At 53.8% G+C, this 18,685-nt stretch overlaps 1 protein-coding gene across 3 annotated transcripts; it reads left to right on the top strand.

Moving 5' to 3' along the window:
• Nucleotides 1-8,944: 8,944 nt before the first annotated feature.
• On the top strand, nt 8,945-18,379 carry GALNT5 (polypeptide N-acetylgalactosaminyltransferase 5). 3 transcript variants are annotated; one of them, XR_007378655.1, is made up of 10 exons: nt 8,945-10,289; nt 11,973-12,139; nt 12,833-12,952; nt 13,050-13,185; nt 13,745-13,864; nt 14,176-14,293; nt 14,432-14,755; nt 16,066-16,146; nt 16,257-16,735; nt 17,137-17,233. XR_007378655.1 is itself a non-coding variant. In XM_048953624.1 (10 exons), the coding sequence occupies exons 1-10, from the start codon at nt 9,157-9,159 to the stop codon at nt 17,275-17,277; spliced, it is 2,493 nt and encodes an 830-aa protein (XP_048809581.1). In that variant the 5' UTR covers nt 8,945-9,156; the 3' UTR covers nt 17,278-18,379. The 3 variants fall into 3 exon arrangements, 2 of the variants coding, with proteins under 2 accessions (XP_048809581.1, XP_048809582.1); XM_048953624.1 differs by having other exon boundaries at nt 16,257-16,409; nt 17,137-18,379; XM_048953625.1 differs by having other exon boundaries at nt 16,257-16,409; nt 16,620-17,252.
• The last annotated feature ends 306 nt before the right edge of the window (nt 18,380-18,685 follow it).

The raw sequence follows: 18,685 nt of genomic DNA, 5'->3' as shown, positions 1-18,685 counted from the left end.
AAAAGCACAGAGATTGTATAATCACTGATCCCAGGCTCTGAGCAGGGCTAGGATTTACTGCAAACTGTACACTTGATGATTTGGATGGGCTTTTGCAGAATAATGGGGCTTCATTTTGCTGTGTGCCTCCCACCTGTGTGGTTGAAACTGCTCACAGATCTCTCACATCTGTGCTGCCCATTGCTGGGCACCTTACTGGTGGGGCTGCTTCCTAAAATGCTCCTCTGGTTCTCCTGGAAGGAGGCAGTGCCACGAGCTGAGCTGTGCCCAGAGCAGCCCCTCCTGAGGGCAGGAGCTGGGGGGGAGGAAGAAGGCAAAGGGCTCCCAACTGCTTCCATTCCTTTCCAGTTCAAAATCCAGCACAGTGTCAGCAGCCTCTATGATGCAGATAACTCTGTTTGAAGGAAAGCATTTCCAAAGGCACAGGAGGCAGCTAGGTGCCTAAATCTCATTTACTTTAATTAAGGAAAAGGTAAACAAATCTCTTAAATGAATATAATAGATCCGGTGTCAACAATTCAGTGTCTTTGTTTCCGGCGTTGCTGGGAAGTAAGTTAAATACCACGACTTTGAATTAGTGGCTGCACTTAAACTGAGGTGCCAGGTTCTAATTATTAACAGATTCGATAGCATCCATATGACAGTAGATTACATTTCAAATGGAGATTTGACATTTTAATTTCAGCTGTGCCTTTAAATTTATTCAGGTGGAAAATAGAACAAATGACCATCTCCAAAGATATCACGAAGCCATATGTTCTTAGCCTGCCTCTCCTTTCCTGTCAGTTTAAAAACAGAGCTGAAATGCAAGTACTCAGCAAAAGCCTCAATGCCACCCTCGGGATGCTCACTTTCACCCCTGGTGCTGCCCCGATGGGCTCCCATCAGCAGATGTGTGCTTGTGGGCCAGGACATCGTGCAGAGGGGCTGAGTGCTGCCATTCAACATCTGGGAAGAACAACACACCTGGCAGCGTGGAGTGGAGTGTCCAACTCACAGCTCCATTGATAGATCCAGTCACTTTCAGGTCTCACAGAAAGCTGCCCATACAGGATGCTGCCCAAGGGCTGAGGGCATCTGAAGGTATCTGATGCAGAGCCCCATTGCTGCCACTCTCCTCCTGCTGAGGAACCCTCCGTCCCATTGGCATGACTGCTGCTCCTTGGGATCCCTCCAACAGGGTTTCCAGGGTTGTCTCTGTGCCCTGCTGACAATTCCTTGCAGCAGATCCCATGTATCCAAATGCTGCCCAAGCATCTTTAAAAATCTGTCCTGGGGACCGTCCGCTCATTTCACATTGACAGAGCTCTGTGGGATGGGAATAATTCTTCAGACATGAGCATTGGGGAGGTTTGAACAAATAGCAGACACCCCAGCATGCTGGAGAAACAACTGAGCATCATTCCCAAAGCCACCATTCCCACCTGCAGTGCATGCAATTCAGTGAAGCAATGGGTCGGGGCACTCAGTGCAGGAGGTGCATAAGCTGCTGACATGTGGAGGGTCACTCAAAGATTTTAACATTTCTGGGCATTGAAATAAGGCGTTATGTCTCCACACACAGACTGGAACCTGGTTTTAACACTCTGATCATCAGAAATGGTCTGGCCCATTTGAAAGCTGAAAATAAGCACTGCTACTTAGCAGAGAGACCACCAACCTGCCTTTGGACAGAGCTGGAGGCCTTGTGAAACTCAAATGAAATTACACTCAACTCTGAGAAAATATTAAAGATAGCTGACCATGGGGAGGGGAGGGGAGGGGAGGGGAGGGGAGGAGAGGAGAGGAGAGGAGAGGAGAGGAGAGGAGAGGAGAGGAGAGGAGAGGAGAGGAGAGGAGAGGAGAGGAGAGGAGAGGAGAGGAGAGGAGAGGAGAGGAGAGGAGAGGAGAGGAGAGGAGAGGAGAGGTCTCTGCTCTCTGTAACAGATTTGTACAGAGCAGTCCGGGGACGGGTGCGTTCACTCCCAGCTCTGCCTCGGTGCGGGAAGAGCTTCTGGAAGTGGAGAGGAACAACTGCTCCGATCCCCTGTGATTCTTCTAAAATTAAGGACTTTCGTCGACAGTTTCCGAGCTATTTTTGCTGCTCGACGGGCTATAGGGAGGGCAAAAGCACCACCCTGTGGCCGGAGGAGAAATAGGCCGCCCATAATGGTAACACATTTGTCCTTCCTGCGGCTATGCTCTGAAACATCCAACTTCCTGATCAAACAGCAAACGCACCTCCTCTGCATGCGATGCGCTGAGTGAGCGCGGCTGCGGATTGCAGCGGATTCCTCCAGACAAAGTCAGACTTCCCAGCCAGGTAGGGACACAAAGTCACCCCATGAGAACCATAACTTCAGCCTAAGCCCTTCAGGTCAGGCTGTCATCAGCTCTCCAAGGATGGCATCCCAGTAATGCAGCAGGCAGCGCCGGCTCACACGGACAGCCCTCCCCAGTGCTGACAGAGCACAAGCATCTGCTGGGCCAACAGCCTTGTCTGTGTCAAATACACTTGGCAGGGCTCTGCTTTGGTTCCCCTCAGCATACAGCCATGGCAGATCTCGCTCTGGCCAACCTCAGTGGTTAGGACCATCTTGGTTCACTATCACTGTGATAGAGTGGCATTAAAATACCTGCAGCTGCTCATCTGCTCCTTCCTTCCTAAGCGGGGCCAGCAGAGGTGGTTGGATGTGTCCACCCTTTCCCATGGGCACCCACAAGTTGTGGGGATGCCGGATTTTATTGTGGGCACAGCAGCAACAAGATCAGGAACACACTTCCAGACAGCCTCTGGGCTTTTGAAATTGGGGATTTCATTTTGATTGGCGAGTCTAAAGAGTACACTACATGCTACTGATTACTTTCCCTGGCTTTCAATAGATTACTGATTCACTTTCTTACACACCATGCATGTGAACCACTCAGTTTGACAGTGGCTGGCTGCCTTCAAGTGGTCATGCTGACCGTCTGCACATGACACATCCTTTCATGGCCATCAACTACCACAGCATCTTCACTCACCCTCAGGACAGGACGCCACACACAGCGACCGCCCCGTGTTGGCCAGCTCTCCCTTTGGGACTCCATGGCCCTTGCTGGCTTCAACCTACGCCAGTGTCAAGATCAGCAAGAAAAACATTTCAAGAGAATTTCCCACAATTACTTCTGGTAAATAAATGACAGAACCCCAAATATTCACCTTGTGACAGAAGAGAGGTGGCTTGTGATGAGCAGATGGAAGCAGCCCTGCGCACATGGATTGCTTCAAGTACCAACAGAGAGCTGCCTATGCCACACTCAGCATCAGCACCTCAGCCAAACACACACTTGTGTGCTGAAGAAAGTGCCCCTCTTTTCTTAAAAATTTGATGTAGAGAAATTAGAGCAGGAAATGAGCTGCTTCAGTGTGTAACAGCAGTTTTAGCCTCAAAACAACACAACAATCCCTCAAACAGAGATGAAAGGGTAAGCTGAGATGCAGAAGGGAGTCTCTTATCTCTGTTTTTATGCTGGTAAAGAGAAGAAACTCTGCCAGGTTATTTTACTCGACACTGGGCTACGTGCATTCAGGGAACAATGGGGCCTTTCTTTCCCACCTGCAGAAAACCTTGCAGACCTCACTTCTTAAGTTACTTAACCAACTCTGCCAACGTATCCAACATTGCTCGGAGGGATGGAAGAACCCAATGGGTGGAAGGGAACACGGGAGGCAGCGGGCAGGAGAGCTGCCAGGCCATGCTCAGGCCATGCCCAGGGCTGGGAGGTGGCATTGGTTTTGTTGGGCAAACCCCTCCCAGGTGGGGCTGGGTGACATTTGCCTCCATTCCCAGCAGCCACATAGGTTTGCCATTCACCAACGTGTGCACATGGCCCTGCTCATGCAAATATTAGAGGAGTGCTGTTGTTGGTGCTAATGTAGCTTTCCATGGGCAAACAAAGGTACCCGTGATTGCACACCTGCAATTCACCATCTATTAGCTAGCACTTGTGATATCTTTATTAGGGATTTAGCCTTTCAGGCAGGAGGCAGAGGAAGGAGTGCATAACTTCAGAAAGCACTCCAGTACCTGAAATATTAAATAATTATTTTGCACAAGCTTTGCACACCCCACCCTGTGAGCTGAGCACATAGAGAAGTATATATTTACCAAAATCTGGATCCCTTCTTGAGTTAATCAGGATCAGAAGGAAAGATTGAGCTCTCCTGCGAATGCATTCGTGGTGGGGTTGCAGTGTCCAGCAGAGCTGGCAGCCCCTGAGCAAATGGCAAATGGCTGCAGCCATGGTGGGCACAGTGAGTTGTGGGTGGGTGTCATGTTGGGAAGGGAGGGTGGGGAGGAGAGGAGCCCTGGGAGGAAGCACCTCATTGGACAGCATCCATCCATCCTGCAGGAAACGCAGCATATAAAAAATATGCATAATATTTTTCACAACCCAAAAAAATTAACCTGCTCGTGCAAAAACACTGCTGCAATTTTGTTGGTTTTTTTAAATTATTTTTTATTTCCTCCTTTAAGAATTCTGAAAGTAATTTGTCTTGTATTCTGCTATGCAGAACCACAGAACCATTCAGGCTGGAAAGTCCTGTTGGATCCCCACGCCCAACCCCACCCAACCCCCCGTGCCCACTGCCCACATCCCTCAGTGCCACATCCCCACAGCTCTGGGACAGCCCCAGGGATGGTGACCCCCACTCCCTGTGCAGCTGTGCCACTGCCTGCCTGCTCTTTGGAGAAGGAATTGTTCCTCATACCCACCTGACCCTCCCCTGGTGCAATGTGAGGCCATCACCTCCTGAATGTGACCCAAAACCCCCAGACATCCCCAGCACTTTGCTGACAACTTGACAAATTTACTTGAACTATTTTGATGTAATAACGTAATTAGGTAAAAGGGTTCAGCATCCAATCCCATTCCACTAATTTCAACCATCTGCTTCAACATTTGTGTGCCAGACTTCAGAGTGTCTTTGCTCTAATAGTAATTAATGAAACTGTTAATAAGCTACATATATCATATTATGCTGCAATGATTTATCAAAGGATAATGTTATGAGACAAATTATATATAACAATTATAGAAAATGGCTTGCATTACTAAGCGTTGCATGCTGCTAACTAGTTGCTTTACTCATCTCTTCTTAACGAATTCCCTAATTAATTTAATGCATACTTTATGCATAATTTGAAATTTAAAAACATCGCTGGGTCAGGTTGTAACCGTCCTCTTTTACATGCTGTCTGCTCCTACAAGACACACATTAGCCAAACATGACCTCTATGCAAATTGTGGGCCCTGCTGCTGCTTCCACTCCCAATCCCGGCGCACGCGCTCCCATCCATGGGCATGCAGGAATCTGGGTCACTAATCATGCAAAAAAAAAGAGGAAAATAAATGGCTTTTCTAATCTTTCCTTACATAACCAGCTCCCTTTGGGGGAAAGCTGTTCTCAGACAAGGCTTGTGCAGACAGCTACCTGAGAACAGAGCTTCCCCAGCACCGTGTGCCCAAAATCCCGCCCCAGAACAGCAGGGTCAACCCCAGACCAAAAGATCTTTAAACATAGAAACACAAAGTTCAATTTCTTCATGTTCAGACGTTTCAGCCTACACCACATAACTGTCTGATATTCGCCAGTTTTCTACATCGAGAGCTTGGCAGCTTCGCCGCAGAACCAGACCATAAACTTTCCTTCCAAAGCAAAAAGTTCCATCTCATCTGATTGCAGAGCAATTACTGTGAGCTGAGAGTTCAGGAAAGCCACCAATTCCCCCAGCATCCACACAGACCACCAGCATACACCAACTTTAACATTTCCTCATTCTTTGTCGCCTGACTTTCCGTGTTAAGAGAAAGGAGCTGCCCCACAAGGCTGCGCCCAGTGGAACCCATGGACTGCCTGTCGGTACAGAGCAGCACAAAGCTGCCTTTTCTGACACTCATTTGATAACCAGAGACTGAGATCGAGTTTTGAGGCACTCAGTGATTTGCCAGCATGACGCAGGACATGCTTGTTGAGGCACTGAGCATACCTGCTTCATTAGGGCAACACTGTATTACACTTAGGAAGTTAATTCATAGAAGGTGGCGAGTCCCATCGAGGAGCAGCTCTCAGCTCTGCCCAGGGCTCATTCTTAACCTCAGATGGAGAGAGGTGCTTCCTCCCATAGGAATGGCTCTCTGGCAAGCAGCATTAGATTTATTTGCAGAGTACAACAGGAAGGAGGAGCCCAGCTCCGTCCCCCACCCCATGAGTAACTGCCTGCCCTGATAAATCTGCTCCGCTGGGGAAGGAGCCCAAAGCCAAACCCAGCACAGCGTGCTTCCCCTGCCTCTGTGTCCCCAGGGCACAACACCCACTGAGCAAGGCCAAGGGTTGCTGGAGCACAGCCTCCATCTGGGTCCTTCTGACAGCAGCGTGGATTCTGTGCTGCCTGGTGCAGTGGCTGAGCTCCAGCTTTCCCTTCAGTGGGGCACTGAGCTGGGGCTTTCCTTCCTCAGATTGGGAACCCGAGGTCTTTGAGATGTGTATTGCTCTGTCAGATTCGATTAAAGTTAATCAGCAGATTCAAACCCCAGCAGGACTCCAGAGAAGATGCACAGACATAGAGAGAATTGTCATATCATTCTTAATGAATATAATTAATACTTCATGGAACTCAATATCTCAACGAACAAATCGTTCACAAATAAAGTTACTGTAGCAGCCGATTATCGCCTGTAGGCACAGTTGTGTCTCAGAAACAAAATCATGATTTCATAACTGGGAGCATGGATGGGAAGAGCTGGGGTGCTTGGGCAGCTGGGTGCTGGGTGCCTGGCTGGGAGGAGGTGACCCACAAGTGCAGCAAAGGTGGTGGCAGAACACACAGAGCCATTGCTGAGTGGGATCCCTCCATGGGAAGTCTTCCCTTCTCCCATTGGCATTCCTGCTCATGCACATCTCTCCTCTGCTGTCCCTTTGTGCACTGAGCAGCCCTTCTGTAAATGTGATTTCCAACACGGCTTTCTTAATGCAACGCCTGTGTCCGTGTCTGTGCCACCTGCCCATGCAGGAAGCACTCTGGTGCTCAGTGGCAAGAGAAGTAATTAAGACATCAAGTAATTGAGATATGGCAGATCCTGCACTGGGACGAGAGGAAGAGCTCGGCGGCTTCCTGAACAACCCAGCTGTTCTCTGCCATTTCCAGGAAAGGCCCCATGCATTCTGTGTGGTCTGACCAACCCAAGTGCCCGACTTTGTCATCTGTGGCCCAATGTACTGTCTTCAACTTTGCTGGGTCTCTCATGCTCCAGACCAGAAGGACAGTTTTCCAAGCCTGGCAGCCTTTAGTATGGGACCATTCCTCCCCAGTTTCTCTTTGGACAGTATTTTTTATACAATAGGAAACTACTATACAGAATTATCACAATGTTTGCTCACCTCCAGCACACTTCTGTGCCAGAAAAAGAAATACTGAGTTCTCATCTACAAGTTATCTCGCTTCTGTGCTTTTCAGTCTGAGCTTTGGATTGCTGTAATGGCAGAGTAGCCTCAGTTAGATAATTTCTCCCTGCAAAAGCAGCTGCCTTGTGCCAGGAGTCTGCTCCAGGATCTGGAATGCTTACACTTGCCAAGGAGGATGGAGTGAGCCATGGCCGTGCACAAGCAGCCCAGCAGCCCTGTGCTGACCCAGGCTGGAGCTAAACCACTGGAGTGCAGGAACCTTCCCTGCTTGAGGCCATGGGCAGGGTGAGGGCAGGGCTGCCCCTTCCCTCTGCAGAGCACAGCTTGGAGGTCCAAGTCCTCCCTGTGGGGTGGCTCTGAGGGTCTGCACTGAGGAGTTAAAGTACAACAAGGAACTGATGCCAGCGTGGGGAAGGAAACCACTGCCCGTGGTTTATCTCAAACTTTCTCTTTTACGTTGAAGGGATTATTTATTCTGCATTCAATCTTGACTCCAAGCTATCATCTTTTCCCTTTTAACCATCCCTTTGAATCCTATCCCTCACCCCCTCTTCCTGAGGGTCCCTTAGTGCACACCATGCACACACACACACATCCTGCAGGTGCAGAGCTGCCCGCACAGCAGGGGAGAGGAGCTGCACAGCCCTGGAAAACCACCTCTGCCAGGAAGGTGTGCCCGTAGCCAGCAGCACGAGCAGGGGCTGGGCTCAGAACCTGCTACTTTTTCTTAAGTATGAACGCAGCGTTTTGCCACTTGCTTACTGATCTTTCAGTATTCATACGTGCACTGCAGTAGGCTGGAGCCCGGGCTTGCAAAGATCTGTCATTTTGTTACGTGGGACGCGGTGCTTTGGCTTTAAGGTCATCGATGCCAGATTTCGAGAGCTGCAAACTACCGACTCCAGCTTTTTCCTCTCAATCCGCACCCGCGCTTCCGCTCATAGGCACGCACCACGCGGGGCCGCGTTCCTCCACCAGCCCGCAAAGCTCTGCGTGCTCCTTAAGGGGCGCAGGTGAGGAGCAGCGCGGCTCCCGCAGCAGCCGCAGCTCCCGGTGCGCAGCGCTCGGAGCCCCGCCGGGCCGCGCCACGTCACCGCCTTTCCGCCCCGCTACCCACAGCACCGGCACGGCGTTCTGCGCCCCGTCCGTGCCGTCGAGTAAATGAGCCGGCGGCAGTCCGAGCGGTGCCCTGCTCCTGCCCGCGGGCAGTGCCGAGCACATGCGCTCTTGGCCGCGGAGTTAACGAGGAGTTAACGCTGCAGCGCGCTGCTAAAGCAGCGAGGGAGCGTTGCGGCGGCACGAAGCGTAGCGACACGTCCCGATAAAGTTCTGCGAACGCAGTCAGGAGCTGGGACGGCGCGGAAGGTAAGAGCCGGGCAGAGAGTTGGCCGGATAATGAGCGGCAATAGTTTCCTTCTGTGCGGAGGTGTTGGGTTACAGCGCGGGGCTGGGCGGGGTGGGGAGAGGAGAAGGGGAACCTCGCCCCGCCGCCTGCCCGTTCCTTTTCTTTCGGGCTGCCCACGGCGGATGGGCGAGCGGAGCGCGATGCTACGGGCCCAGGGGCCGGCGGGTGTTGGGGGGGGCTGCCACGCAGGCAGGGAACGGCGGGCGGCCGGGGCTGCGGCTGAGGCTCCCCCCGCGCTGCGCTGAGCCGGGCAGGGAAGGGGACCGAGCCGCCCACCCCCAGGCAAGGCGGCCCGGACTCGCCCGGGGGGCTCGCGGGGAGGATGAACGGGCTGCGGAGGCTGTTCCGCGGCAGCGGCCGGGCGCTCGCGTTCGTCTTCGTGGCCTCTGTCATCTGGCTGCTCTTTGACATGGCCGCGCTCCGGCTCTCCTTTGGCGACAACGGCGCGCGGGCTGCGGCGGGACGGGGACGGCGGGAGCGGGAGCGGCCCTGGAGAGCCCCCCCGGAGTCGGAGGGCGGCAGCCGCCGGGACCACAGCCTCCCCAAGGCCACGGCGGCGCGGCTGGCGGTGGTCGCGGGGTCTCGCGGGGGCGCGGACGGGAGGAGCGTGCCGACGACGGCAGCGGGGGAGCAGGGGCCGGGCGGGGAGCGGAGCCCCCCGGAATCGGCAGCCCCGAGCGGAGGAGCGCGCCCAGGGGGCTCGGTGGCGGCGGTGTCCGTCCCGCACAACGTGGCACCCGCGGTCAGCGCGGCCCCGGCACGGGCGGAAGACGCGGCGGCGGATCGGACCGTTCCCGGGGGCGGAGAACCGCGGGTGCCGCCGGGCAGGGCGGGAGGCAGCCCTCCGTCCCGCAAAGCCGCGTTTCCTGCAAAGCGAAATGGGACGGAGGGACCCGCGCACGGTGCCCACGGCAGCCCGCACACGGGGGGGGCCGCCCCGACGGCCCGGGCAGCGCGGCACGGGGAGAGCAGAGGGGGAGAGAATGCAGCGTCTCCTCCTGAGCACTTTGTCCTTATTAGCAAAGAGGGGGTCAACGTCAGCAACCCTACAGCCCCCAGCCTCGGCTTTGACTCTGAGGGACACTTCACCCGGAGCCAAGCACTGCACCAAGTACTGAGGAGCAATGGCACCTCTACCACACATGCCTCCAGCAGCACTGCAGCACCTCGCACCCCAGGCCATGGCACCTCCAGGGCAGCAGCGGCGGGACCAGGGGTGGCCCCCAAGCTGGGTGGGCAGGAGGCAGCAGGCATCGGCACGCACCGAGTCCTGGCCATGGATGTCACGCTGGCACCCAGAGACCCTCAGGCACCCGGGCAGTTTGGGCATCCGGTGACAGTCCCCAGCGACAAACAAGAAGAAGCCAAAAGTCGATGGAAGGAAGGAAACTTTAATGTCTTCCTCAGCGATTTGATCCCAGTGGACCGAGCCGTAGCAGACACCAGGCCTGCTGGGTAAGCCCTGCTTTGCCGCGCTGCTGGGTGAGTGATGCTGGTAATGGTGAGGCTGGGAGAACTTCCAGCGTGGCTTAACTGGCTATGCCGGCTGACCAGAGAGGTGAGGGCACAGCTCAGCATATATCAGGTGTATCATATCAGGTGTTACACCATTCAGTGCTATTTGGTGTCAGCGCTCATACATTTGGTTCCACACACTGCCAGTGTGCCTGGGTAGAGTTGCCTTCCCTGCCCATGAGATCGGGGGCTGGCACCCACCTGGAGAGTAGGTGGCAATCCGGCCAAAGCCACCTGCTATGTGCCAGCACACGGATGTGCCTGTGGCCAACACAGTGATGGGGACATCCCAGGATTGCTCCTTTTCCCACTGTTACTGTCCTGCTGTCCAGCACAGGCATTCAGCTCTGTGATCCTGGGACCTGTGGGCAGCGTGGTGATTGGAAAGCAAATAATTCACAATGATAATTCATAATGAAAGGTGATGGCCTCACATTGCACCACGGAGTGTTGTGTTGGGTACTAGGAACATTCCTTCCCCAAAGAGCAGTCAGGCAGTGGCACAGCTGCCCAGGGAGTGGGGAGTCACCATCCGTGGGGGTGTCCCAGAGCTGTGGGGATGTGGCACTGAGGGATGTGGGCAGCAGGCCCCCCATGCCATGGGTGGGTGGGGTTGGGCGTGGGGATCCTACAGGGCTTTCCAGCCTGAATGGTTCTGTGGTTCTATAGCTCCCCATGAAATGTGCTGCTGGTTCTGTAAATGGCACTTTGGGCAGGTGGGAGAACTCTGGTGCACAGACCCTCCTGTCTCTGCCACAAGAGCTGTGACATGGGATTTGTGCTGTGGCCTGTCCCCATCAATACACATGCATTCCCATGTTGCTCTGGGAGCCATTGGAGGTCCTTGCATGGAGGAACAGGGCAGAGGAGGAGGGAGGCAGCCATGGCAGCTTCCCAGTGAGCAGAAGGTGTCACATACAGAAGCCACCTGCACACAGAGCAAGAACTGCCTGCAGCAAAACCGGAGTTGAAGGCCAAGTGCTGGGAGCTGCAGTGCAGAACAGACCTGCAGGAGCACTGCCCACTTCTGGTCGATCAGAAATGCTGCTGTCACAGCCGTTGGCTATCCGGGATAACGCCTGGCTATCCGGGTAACAACGCCTTGGCCAAACAGAGGCGGGTCCCCACATGCCCCAGTTCCTCCCACACTGCTGCTGCAGTCCCTCTAGAGCAATTTGCCCAGGATTAGGTAGGAACCCAGATTTCCTGGCCAAAACAAAGGCTGCACACTGTGTGGCACTGCGTGGTGAGGCTGAACACCATGTGGGTCGGGGTGGCGGTGCCAGGCTGCTGCCAGGCCACGGGCAGGAGACCTGAGGGAGCAATCTCCAAAGCAGCTCCAGCAGTGTCAGAGCATACGCCTTCCTGACTTCAAGGGGACATCAGCAGAACATCAAGGCTGCGGGCTGCTTTTCTTTAGAGTCCTGTCTAGGGGTGCGATTTCAAAAGAATTTGACTTGTGCTTAACATTAGTTATATAGAATTAATATGCATGCACGTATATAAAATGTGTGTGTTTATGTATGTATGTTCTGTATAATGAGCAAAGAAAGGGAGCCCCAACCCGCAGAACGTGATGAATTACCTTCGGCAGTGACAAACCCATCGCTGCCCTCCATGCAGGTGCTTGGAGCAGCAGGTCCACAACGACCTGCCGACCACCACCATCATCATGTGCTTCGTGGATGAGGTGTGGTCCACACTGCTGCGCTCGGTGCACAGCGTGCTCAGCCGCTCCCCCCCACATCTGCTCCAGGAGCTCATCTTGGTGGACGACTTCAGCACTAAAGGTGAGTAAAGCCACTTCTGCCTTGGTTAAGCTGACACAGCTGGAGCCAGAATGCAGTTTGTTCTTTGTTACCCACTTTGAATACTAGTAAGAAGTTGCATTTTCTTCTCCTGATGTATTACAATGCACGCACAGTGACTCCACATGTGTGGCACAGACACGCAGATGGTTCCAACCTGTGCTTTGCTGTACTTTGGCTCTCTGTTGGCTTTGACTCTTCAAAATGTTAAACTGATCCAGTTCTCTAAGTGGTGCTCCTTCAGGGAGCGTGCTGCCCAGACACCTGTGTCCCTGCTGCAGATACAGACCCCTCCCCAACCACCTACAGTGAGCAAAGCAGCACAGGTGAGAGAGAAGGGACTCATGAAACATTTTAAACAACCAACAGTATGTGCTCATACCGTTTACTCCCAATGATGTCTTTTCAGTGTCCCTGTTCATTGTTGGACCAGATGGCCTTTGAAGGTCCCTTCCAACTCAAACGATTCTATGTGTCCATAAAAACTACATTTTGCAGTCTTTTGCCAATGGTTGTATTCCCAGCTGGGGCAATGAACCACCCCAGCTTGTGCCCCAGACCTGCAGACACCCGTGTGTCCTGGAGAGCTTCCAGGAGCACTCTGCCCATCACTTCTCACACCTGGAAATGGGTGCAGGGTGGGTCTGTCAGCTTCGCTCTGCCCTTCTCCCTCAGACTACCTCAAGGAGAAGCTGGATGCATACATGTCACAGTTCCCGAAGGTGAAAGTCCTGCACCTCAGAGAAAGGCACGGTCTCATTCGGGCCCGGCTGGCGGGCGCACAGGTGGCCACAGGTGAGACACAGCCAGGGCATCCAGGGCTCCCCATGTGGCCCAGCATGGCCAAGGGCTGCTGGCACGCACCCAGCGGTGCCACAACTCCTGCCCATAGGCACCGTGCTGACCTTCCTGGACTCACATGTGGAGTGCAATGTGGGCTGGCTGGAGCCACTGCTGGAGCGTGTCCGCCTGCACCGTGCCAGGGTGGCCTGTCCTGTCATAGAGGTGATCAGCGACAAGGACATGAGGTAACACGGCTCAGGCCATCCTGCCGTGGGAGGAGAGCCCTCGCTCTGTCTGTCAGAGTGCTAATAGGAGAAGCTGTGCACCATGACCCTCTGCCCGGCCTTCCACAGGGGGCTACACCAGAAATGAGCAGCAGCGGTCCTTGCCACTGCTTTATCACACACACGTCTTTGCCTTTTCATGAATTTCAGGATAAGAGGTGATGGCCTCACATTGTACCAAGGGACGGTCAGGCTGGGTGTTGGGAGCAATTTATTTTCAAGAGGAGTGGATGGGCAGTGGCACAGCTGCCCAGGGAGGGGGTGTCACCATCCCAGGGGGTGTCCCAGAGCCATGGGGATGTGGCACTGAGGGATGTGGGCATGGTGGGGTGGGCTGGTGAATCCTAGAAGTCTTCTCCAACCTTAATGGTTCTGCTGTTGTAGATGAAGAGAACTTCTGATGAAGTTTGTCAGAATCTTGTTTTAATTAGGTACAGACGTTCTTCTTTGTTCATTAAGGGTGACATTTCAATCAGGAATGTGACTCAGAATTCGTCATCTCCATCTCTGCCCTGTTCAGCTACATGACTGTGGACAACTTTCAGCGTGGGATTTTTACTTGGCCGATGAATTTTGGATGGAAGCAGATTCCGCTAGAAGTCATTGAGAAAAACAAACTCAAGGAAACTGATATAATAAGGTACGGACAGCAAATCTGAGAGCTTTGGGAGCCCACCTGTTTGCAGCTAGCAGCTTGCTCTGTGCTGGTGGTGTGACACAGGGCATCACCCCACCAGCCATGGCAATGCCCCAGCCACCAAATGCTGTGTTTTTAATGTTACCTTTATCAGTTGGCACCAAAAGGATGGGTCCCAGGGTCTGCACTGTAAGTGCAAACCCACACACCGATCCCAGGCACCTCACAGCCCTCTTCCTGGGTAACCCCTTGGTGAAGGTGAAGGAGATGGGTGCATTCTGACCACCTGACTTGCACCTTGCCACCTGTTGCAGGTGCCCAGTAATGGCAGGGGGCTTATTCTCCATTGAAAAGAAGTACTTCTTTGAGCTGGGGATGTATGACTCAGGACTGGATGTCTGGGGAGGTGAAAACATGGAGCTTTCATTCAAGGTAGGTTGCTCCTGGCAGCCTGTCCTGCACGCCTGATGTGCGCACTCCTACAGGCACAGCCACCAGCCCTGCCACTGCTCTCCTGCCTTGCACAAAGCCGGAGCGCAGCGTTCCTGCCCAAACATCTCTGCTCCTCAGGTCTGGATGTGCGGAGGAGAAATTGAGATCGTCCCGTGCTCCAGAGTCGGGCACATCTTCAGGAACGACAACCCCTACTCGTTCCCAAAGGATCGGGTGAGAACGGTGGAGAGGAACCTGGCGCGCGTGGCTGAGGTGTGGCTGGACGACTACAAGGAGCTGTTCTATGGCCATGCTTACCACCTGCTGCCGCGGCGCGCAGAGCTGGGCGACCTGAGCCAGCAAAAGGCGCTGCGGGAGAGGCTGCAGTGCCGCAGCTTCCGCTGGTACCTGGAGAATGTGTACCCAGACCTGGCGGCTCCCCTGGTGAAGGCCAGCGGGCTGGTATGTACCCAGTGGTGCTCTTCTCCTTTAAACCTCGTCTCACTGGCTTAGATTAGAGGCACGGAATCATCTTGGTGTGCCTGGCTCTGAGCAGCTTCCTGGCATGTGGTGGTGGTTTAGGCTCTTTAATCCATCATGACAGTCAGGATTCCGCTGTATTTTTATGAAGTTTCTATAAACTTCATCAAGTCTGAATTTTTATGAAGAGCTGCAAGTCGCATTTCTGAGGGGCGTTGAAGAGCCGTGCAGTTCTGTGCTATTTCATTCCGTGCCCACCAGCAGGGCGCAGCACATCGCCGCTCTGCTCCGGAATTCAGCCAAGACAACGCGCTCAGTTCCTCGCAGTCTATTTCTGATTGCAGTCACATCAGTAAAGTGCCTGCTTTGTAAGATGAGGTACAGCAACACCAGCAGTGCAACCCAGAGGGCTCCCCGCCTGCCCCGTGTGTCTGAGTGCAGGCCCAGGAGCTCCACGGCAAGCTGGGCTTCGCAGCACTAGTCTTGAGAACACGGAAAAAATGTTCCAAATTTCTGGAAAGCATTCACTTTAGGAGTTCTGCTTCAACTACAATAACAAAACCCCACATCAAATCCAGCGCAGAGCAGTGAGGCCGTACACAGGGACCTTTGTTTCAACGGAACCACAACCTCCTCAGTTCTGTGCCTGTGAAAATGTCCGTGGTGCTGTCATGCTTTGATCCAGTTCAGGCCACCTGAATTGCCCTTTTATCTTCATTCTCAAAATTTAATAGGGCAGAAAATCTGTTTTTCAGCTAGCTCTGCAAATTCCAGCTGTGCTGAACCCTAACCAAATTTACTTGGGAGCTGTGTTCTGAACAACCTGCTTATTCCCCGGGATTAATTTGGAAATTCTTCAGCAATTCTGAAAGAGGGAAAGGAACTGCATTTGCAAGGAAAGAGACAGGAGTGCGCAGCCCTGCAGGGGCTGGGGTTTGATGGCAGCACCTGCAGCCGTGGCTGCTGCCATCCCTGTGGTGCACTGCTCTCAGCCACAGGTCATGGGCAGAGCTTGGAGCTGCTTTCAACGACCTGATCCAATGCTGTGCACTGAAAAGAGCTCATCTTGTCCTGCTTTGAGTGCTTCCGGAAGGGGCTGGGTTCAGGTTTCTCCTGCTGTAGAAATGTGTAGCAGAGCCAGTGTGCGCTGACACACGCACCAAGGAGCGTGATGTGTGGTGGCTCTGCTTCCCCCCTTTGAGTGTGCAGTGTTAATCAGTGCTGGCACGAGCACGGCCTATGCTCTTTGTGACAGCTGATGTCTCAGTGTGCATGTTGGTGCTGTTTTCCAGCTTGTGAACGTAGCCACGGCGCGCTGCATTGCCGCACAGAACACCTCTCTGGCTCTGCAGGCCTGTGATGCTAACAACAAGGTAAGGTGCCGCACGGAGCAGGCAGTGCCATTGCTGTGCGTGCCCCTGCCCCTGTGAGAGCGGCTCCCAGGGTCCTGGCAGAGGGTCCCCATCACCCATCCCTCCTGCAGGCGCAGCACTTCAACTACACGTGGCTGCGGCTGCTGCGGCACGGAGAGCTGTGCGTGGTGCCTGTGGGTGCTGCGCCGGGACTGCGGCCCTGTGGGGGCTGGGAGAGCGACCTGGCCTGGAGGCACAGCTCCATGGCAGCACGCCCTGAGCTGGTGAGTGGCGTCCCAACTCCCCACAGCCCCCAGCCCTGACTGCCTGGCCACTCTCCGTGTGTCTGGAGCAGGAGGGAAGCGCCATGGCAGGGCTGTGTGCAGCAGGGCTGCACCGTCTGCAGTGTGGTGACAGCCACAAGCCCTGGTGGGACACCAGGTGATGGGTAGCACTTACACTGGTGTTGGTATCCACTGGTGTTCCATTCACAGTGTGGCTTTTCTTAAAGAAAAGTGTTTTGAAAAGGAAGAAAATGGGAACTTAACTTTATGACCTGTACTGCAATACCTGTGCTGGCCTTCTGCAGGGCTTCGCTCTGAGGAACTTGGTAATACTCCTAATTTTGCAAAGAACAGTAGCTGTGACTTAGCACTTCATCCTATAGCAAAGATCCCTTTCCTCTTCTGTCCAAAGCAGTAATACTTCCATGCATTATGGGGAGAGGGGCAGCATGGCATGTGCAGTGCTTTACCTTCTGACGCCACAGTGACTGTGTCATGTTGGTGATGTAAGTTGCATTTACCATGTACAAAAAAAATCCAGTTTTTGCCCAGGCAGAAATGCACGTGTCCTTTCAGGACTGTTTCCCACCACATGTGTGTGCAAAGCACTGCAGGCCAGGCACAGAACACCCCAATAGGAACAGCCCTGGGACAGAGCCTGTCTGGTATGGGGACTATGGGGGGAAAGATGTGTAGATGTGAACCCAAAGGATCACCCTCTCCACAGGCTGAGCACCTTGTGGTGCAGCACCAGCATCCACCTGCCTGCCTGCTCGTGCACCCAGTGCTGCTGGCCCTGAGGCTGGGTGCATGCAGTGCCACCAACCGCTACCAGCAGTGGAGGTTTGGCAGTTACCATGTGGCGTGATGGAGCACTGGGCCACTGCAAGACATCCAGCAGCAGCGACAGAGCTGAGAGTTCCTTTCCAAGCCAGAACTGAGCCAGCACAGAGAGAGCTTGGAGCACCCTGTGTAGCACAGCTGGCATAAGGACATTGGAAATGTGGTTTTCTTTCAACTGTGAGGCAAAAAACCACATCGTTTTCTGTGTTATTAAATAGAAATATTTTCTGAAATCCTCTGTCTTCTCATAAGCTGACCTTTTTAACATCCCAGAAGCAGCACGTGCTGACAGGAGTACCTCTGGGCTCCCTGCTCTGTGTGCAGCCAGCAGGGCACTGTGGGGTGGCTGTGGGCACTGTGGGGTGGCTTTGACACTGCAGCTGCACATTGCTGTGCAGCATTTACAGGCTGCTGCAGACCAGCTCACACTTCTCCTCCGAGTTCAAGAGGCACAGCGTAATGTTACCCTTCACATTGAGGATCAGTGCTGACAGCACTTGACAGCCTGCGTCTGCCAAACCATTGACTGCCCTAACAGATTTCCACAATTGGCTCCTGCTCCATATGTCTTCCTGATTTTATCTCCCCCCTTTGGTGCTGCTCGCCTGCAGTCACTATCAGAAAAATTGCACAGATGTTGTTTGTGCAGTCATGTTGTATCAGGAGCATGGATTTCATTAAATGCTGTTTGCTGACATTCAATCATTTGTCACTGAACAGTCAGAGCGTGTTCCCATGTCACAGTCACATCCCATCCGCAGCATTGTCCTTTGCATTTATCCCCCTGTGCCTGTGTCAGTGCTCGCTGCGCTGCTGGTGTCTTTGACTCAGACCCCAGCACACCCTCAGGGACTGCTGGTGACGCACAGGGAGCATGGATCCCAGCACAGCCACACAGCTCCTAACCCAGCACAGTGACAACAGAGAGGAATTAGTTTCAGAATGAGGCTGTGCCTCCAGTCCTGACCCCCTGGAGCTGCCTCCTGTTCCCACCGTGCTGCGTGCCCTAAATGTCATAGAATTACCATGGCGACTCTTAAGGTTGGAAGAGACCTCTAGGATGGCCGCGTCCAACCTCGGCCCACCCCCACCATGCCCACTGACCACATCCCTCAGAGCCACATCTCCCCAGGCCTTGAATGCTCCCAGGGATGGTGACTCTACCACCCCCTGGGCAGCTGTGCCGGTGCTTGACTGGCACAGGAGAAGAAATGTTTCCTAATACCCAACCTGTCCCTCCCCTGGCACAATGAGAGGCCATCACCTCTCAGCCTATTGCTGTTGCCTGGAAGCAGAGGCAGACCCCCACCTCACCACAACCTCCTGTTGTAGAGCTGTAGAGAGCTATAAGGGCTCCCCCGAGCCTTTCCTTCTCCACGCTGACTCATTCCAGCTCTCTCAGCCTGTGCTCTCCATAGGTCTGTGCTCAGAGC

The sequence above is a fragment of the Lagopus muta genome, chromosome 8, assembly GCF_023343835.1.
Source record: "Lagopus muta isolate bLagMut1 chromosome 8, bLagMut1 primary, whole genome shotgun sequence".
NCBI lineage: Eukaryota > Metazoa > Chordata > Aves > Galliformes > Phasianidae > Lagopus > Lagopus muta.
This window is presented reverse-complemented; position numbering and strand designations above follow the sequence as displayed.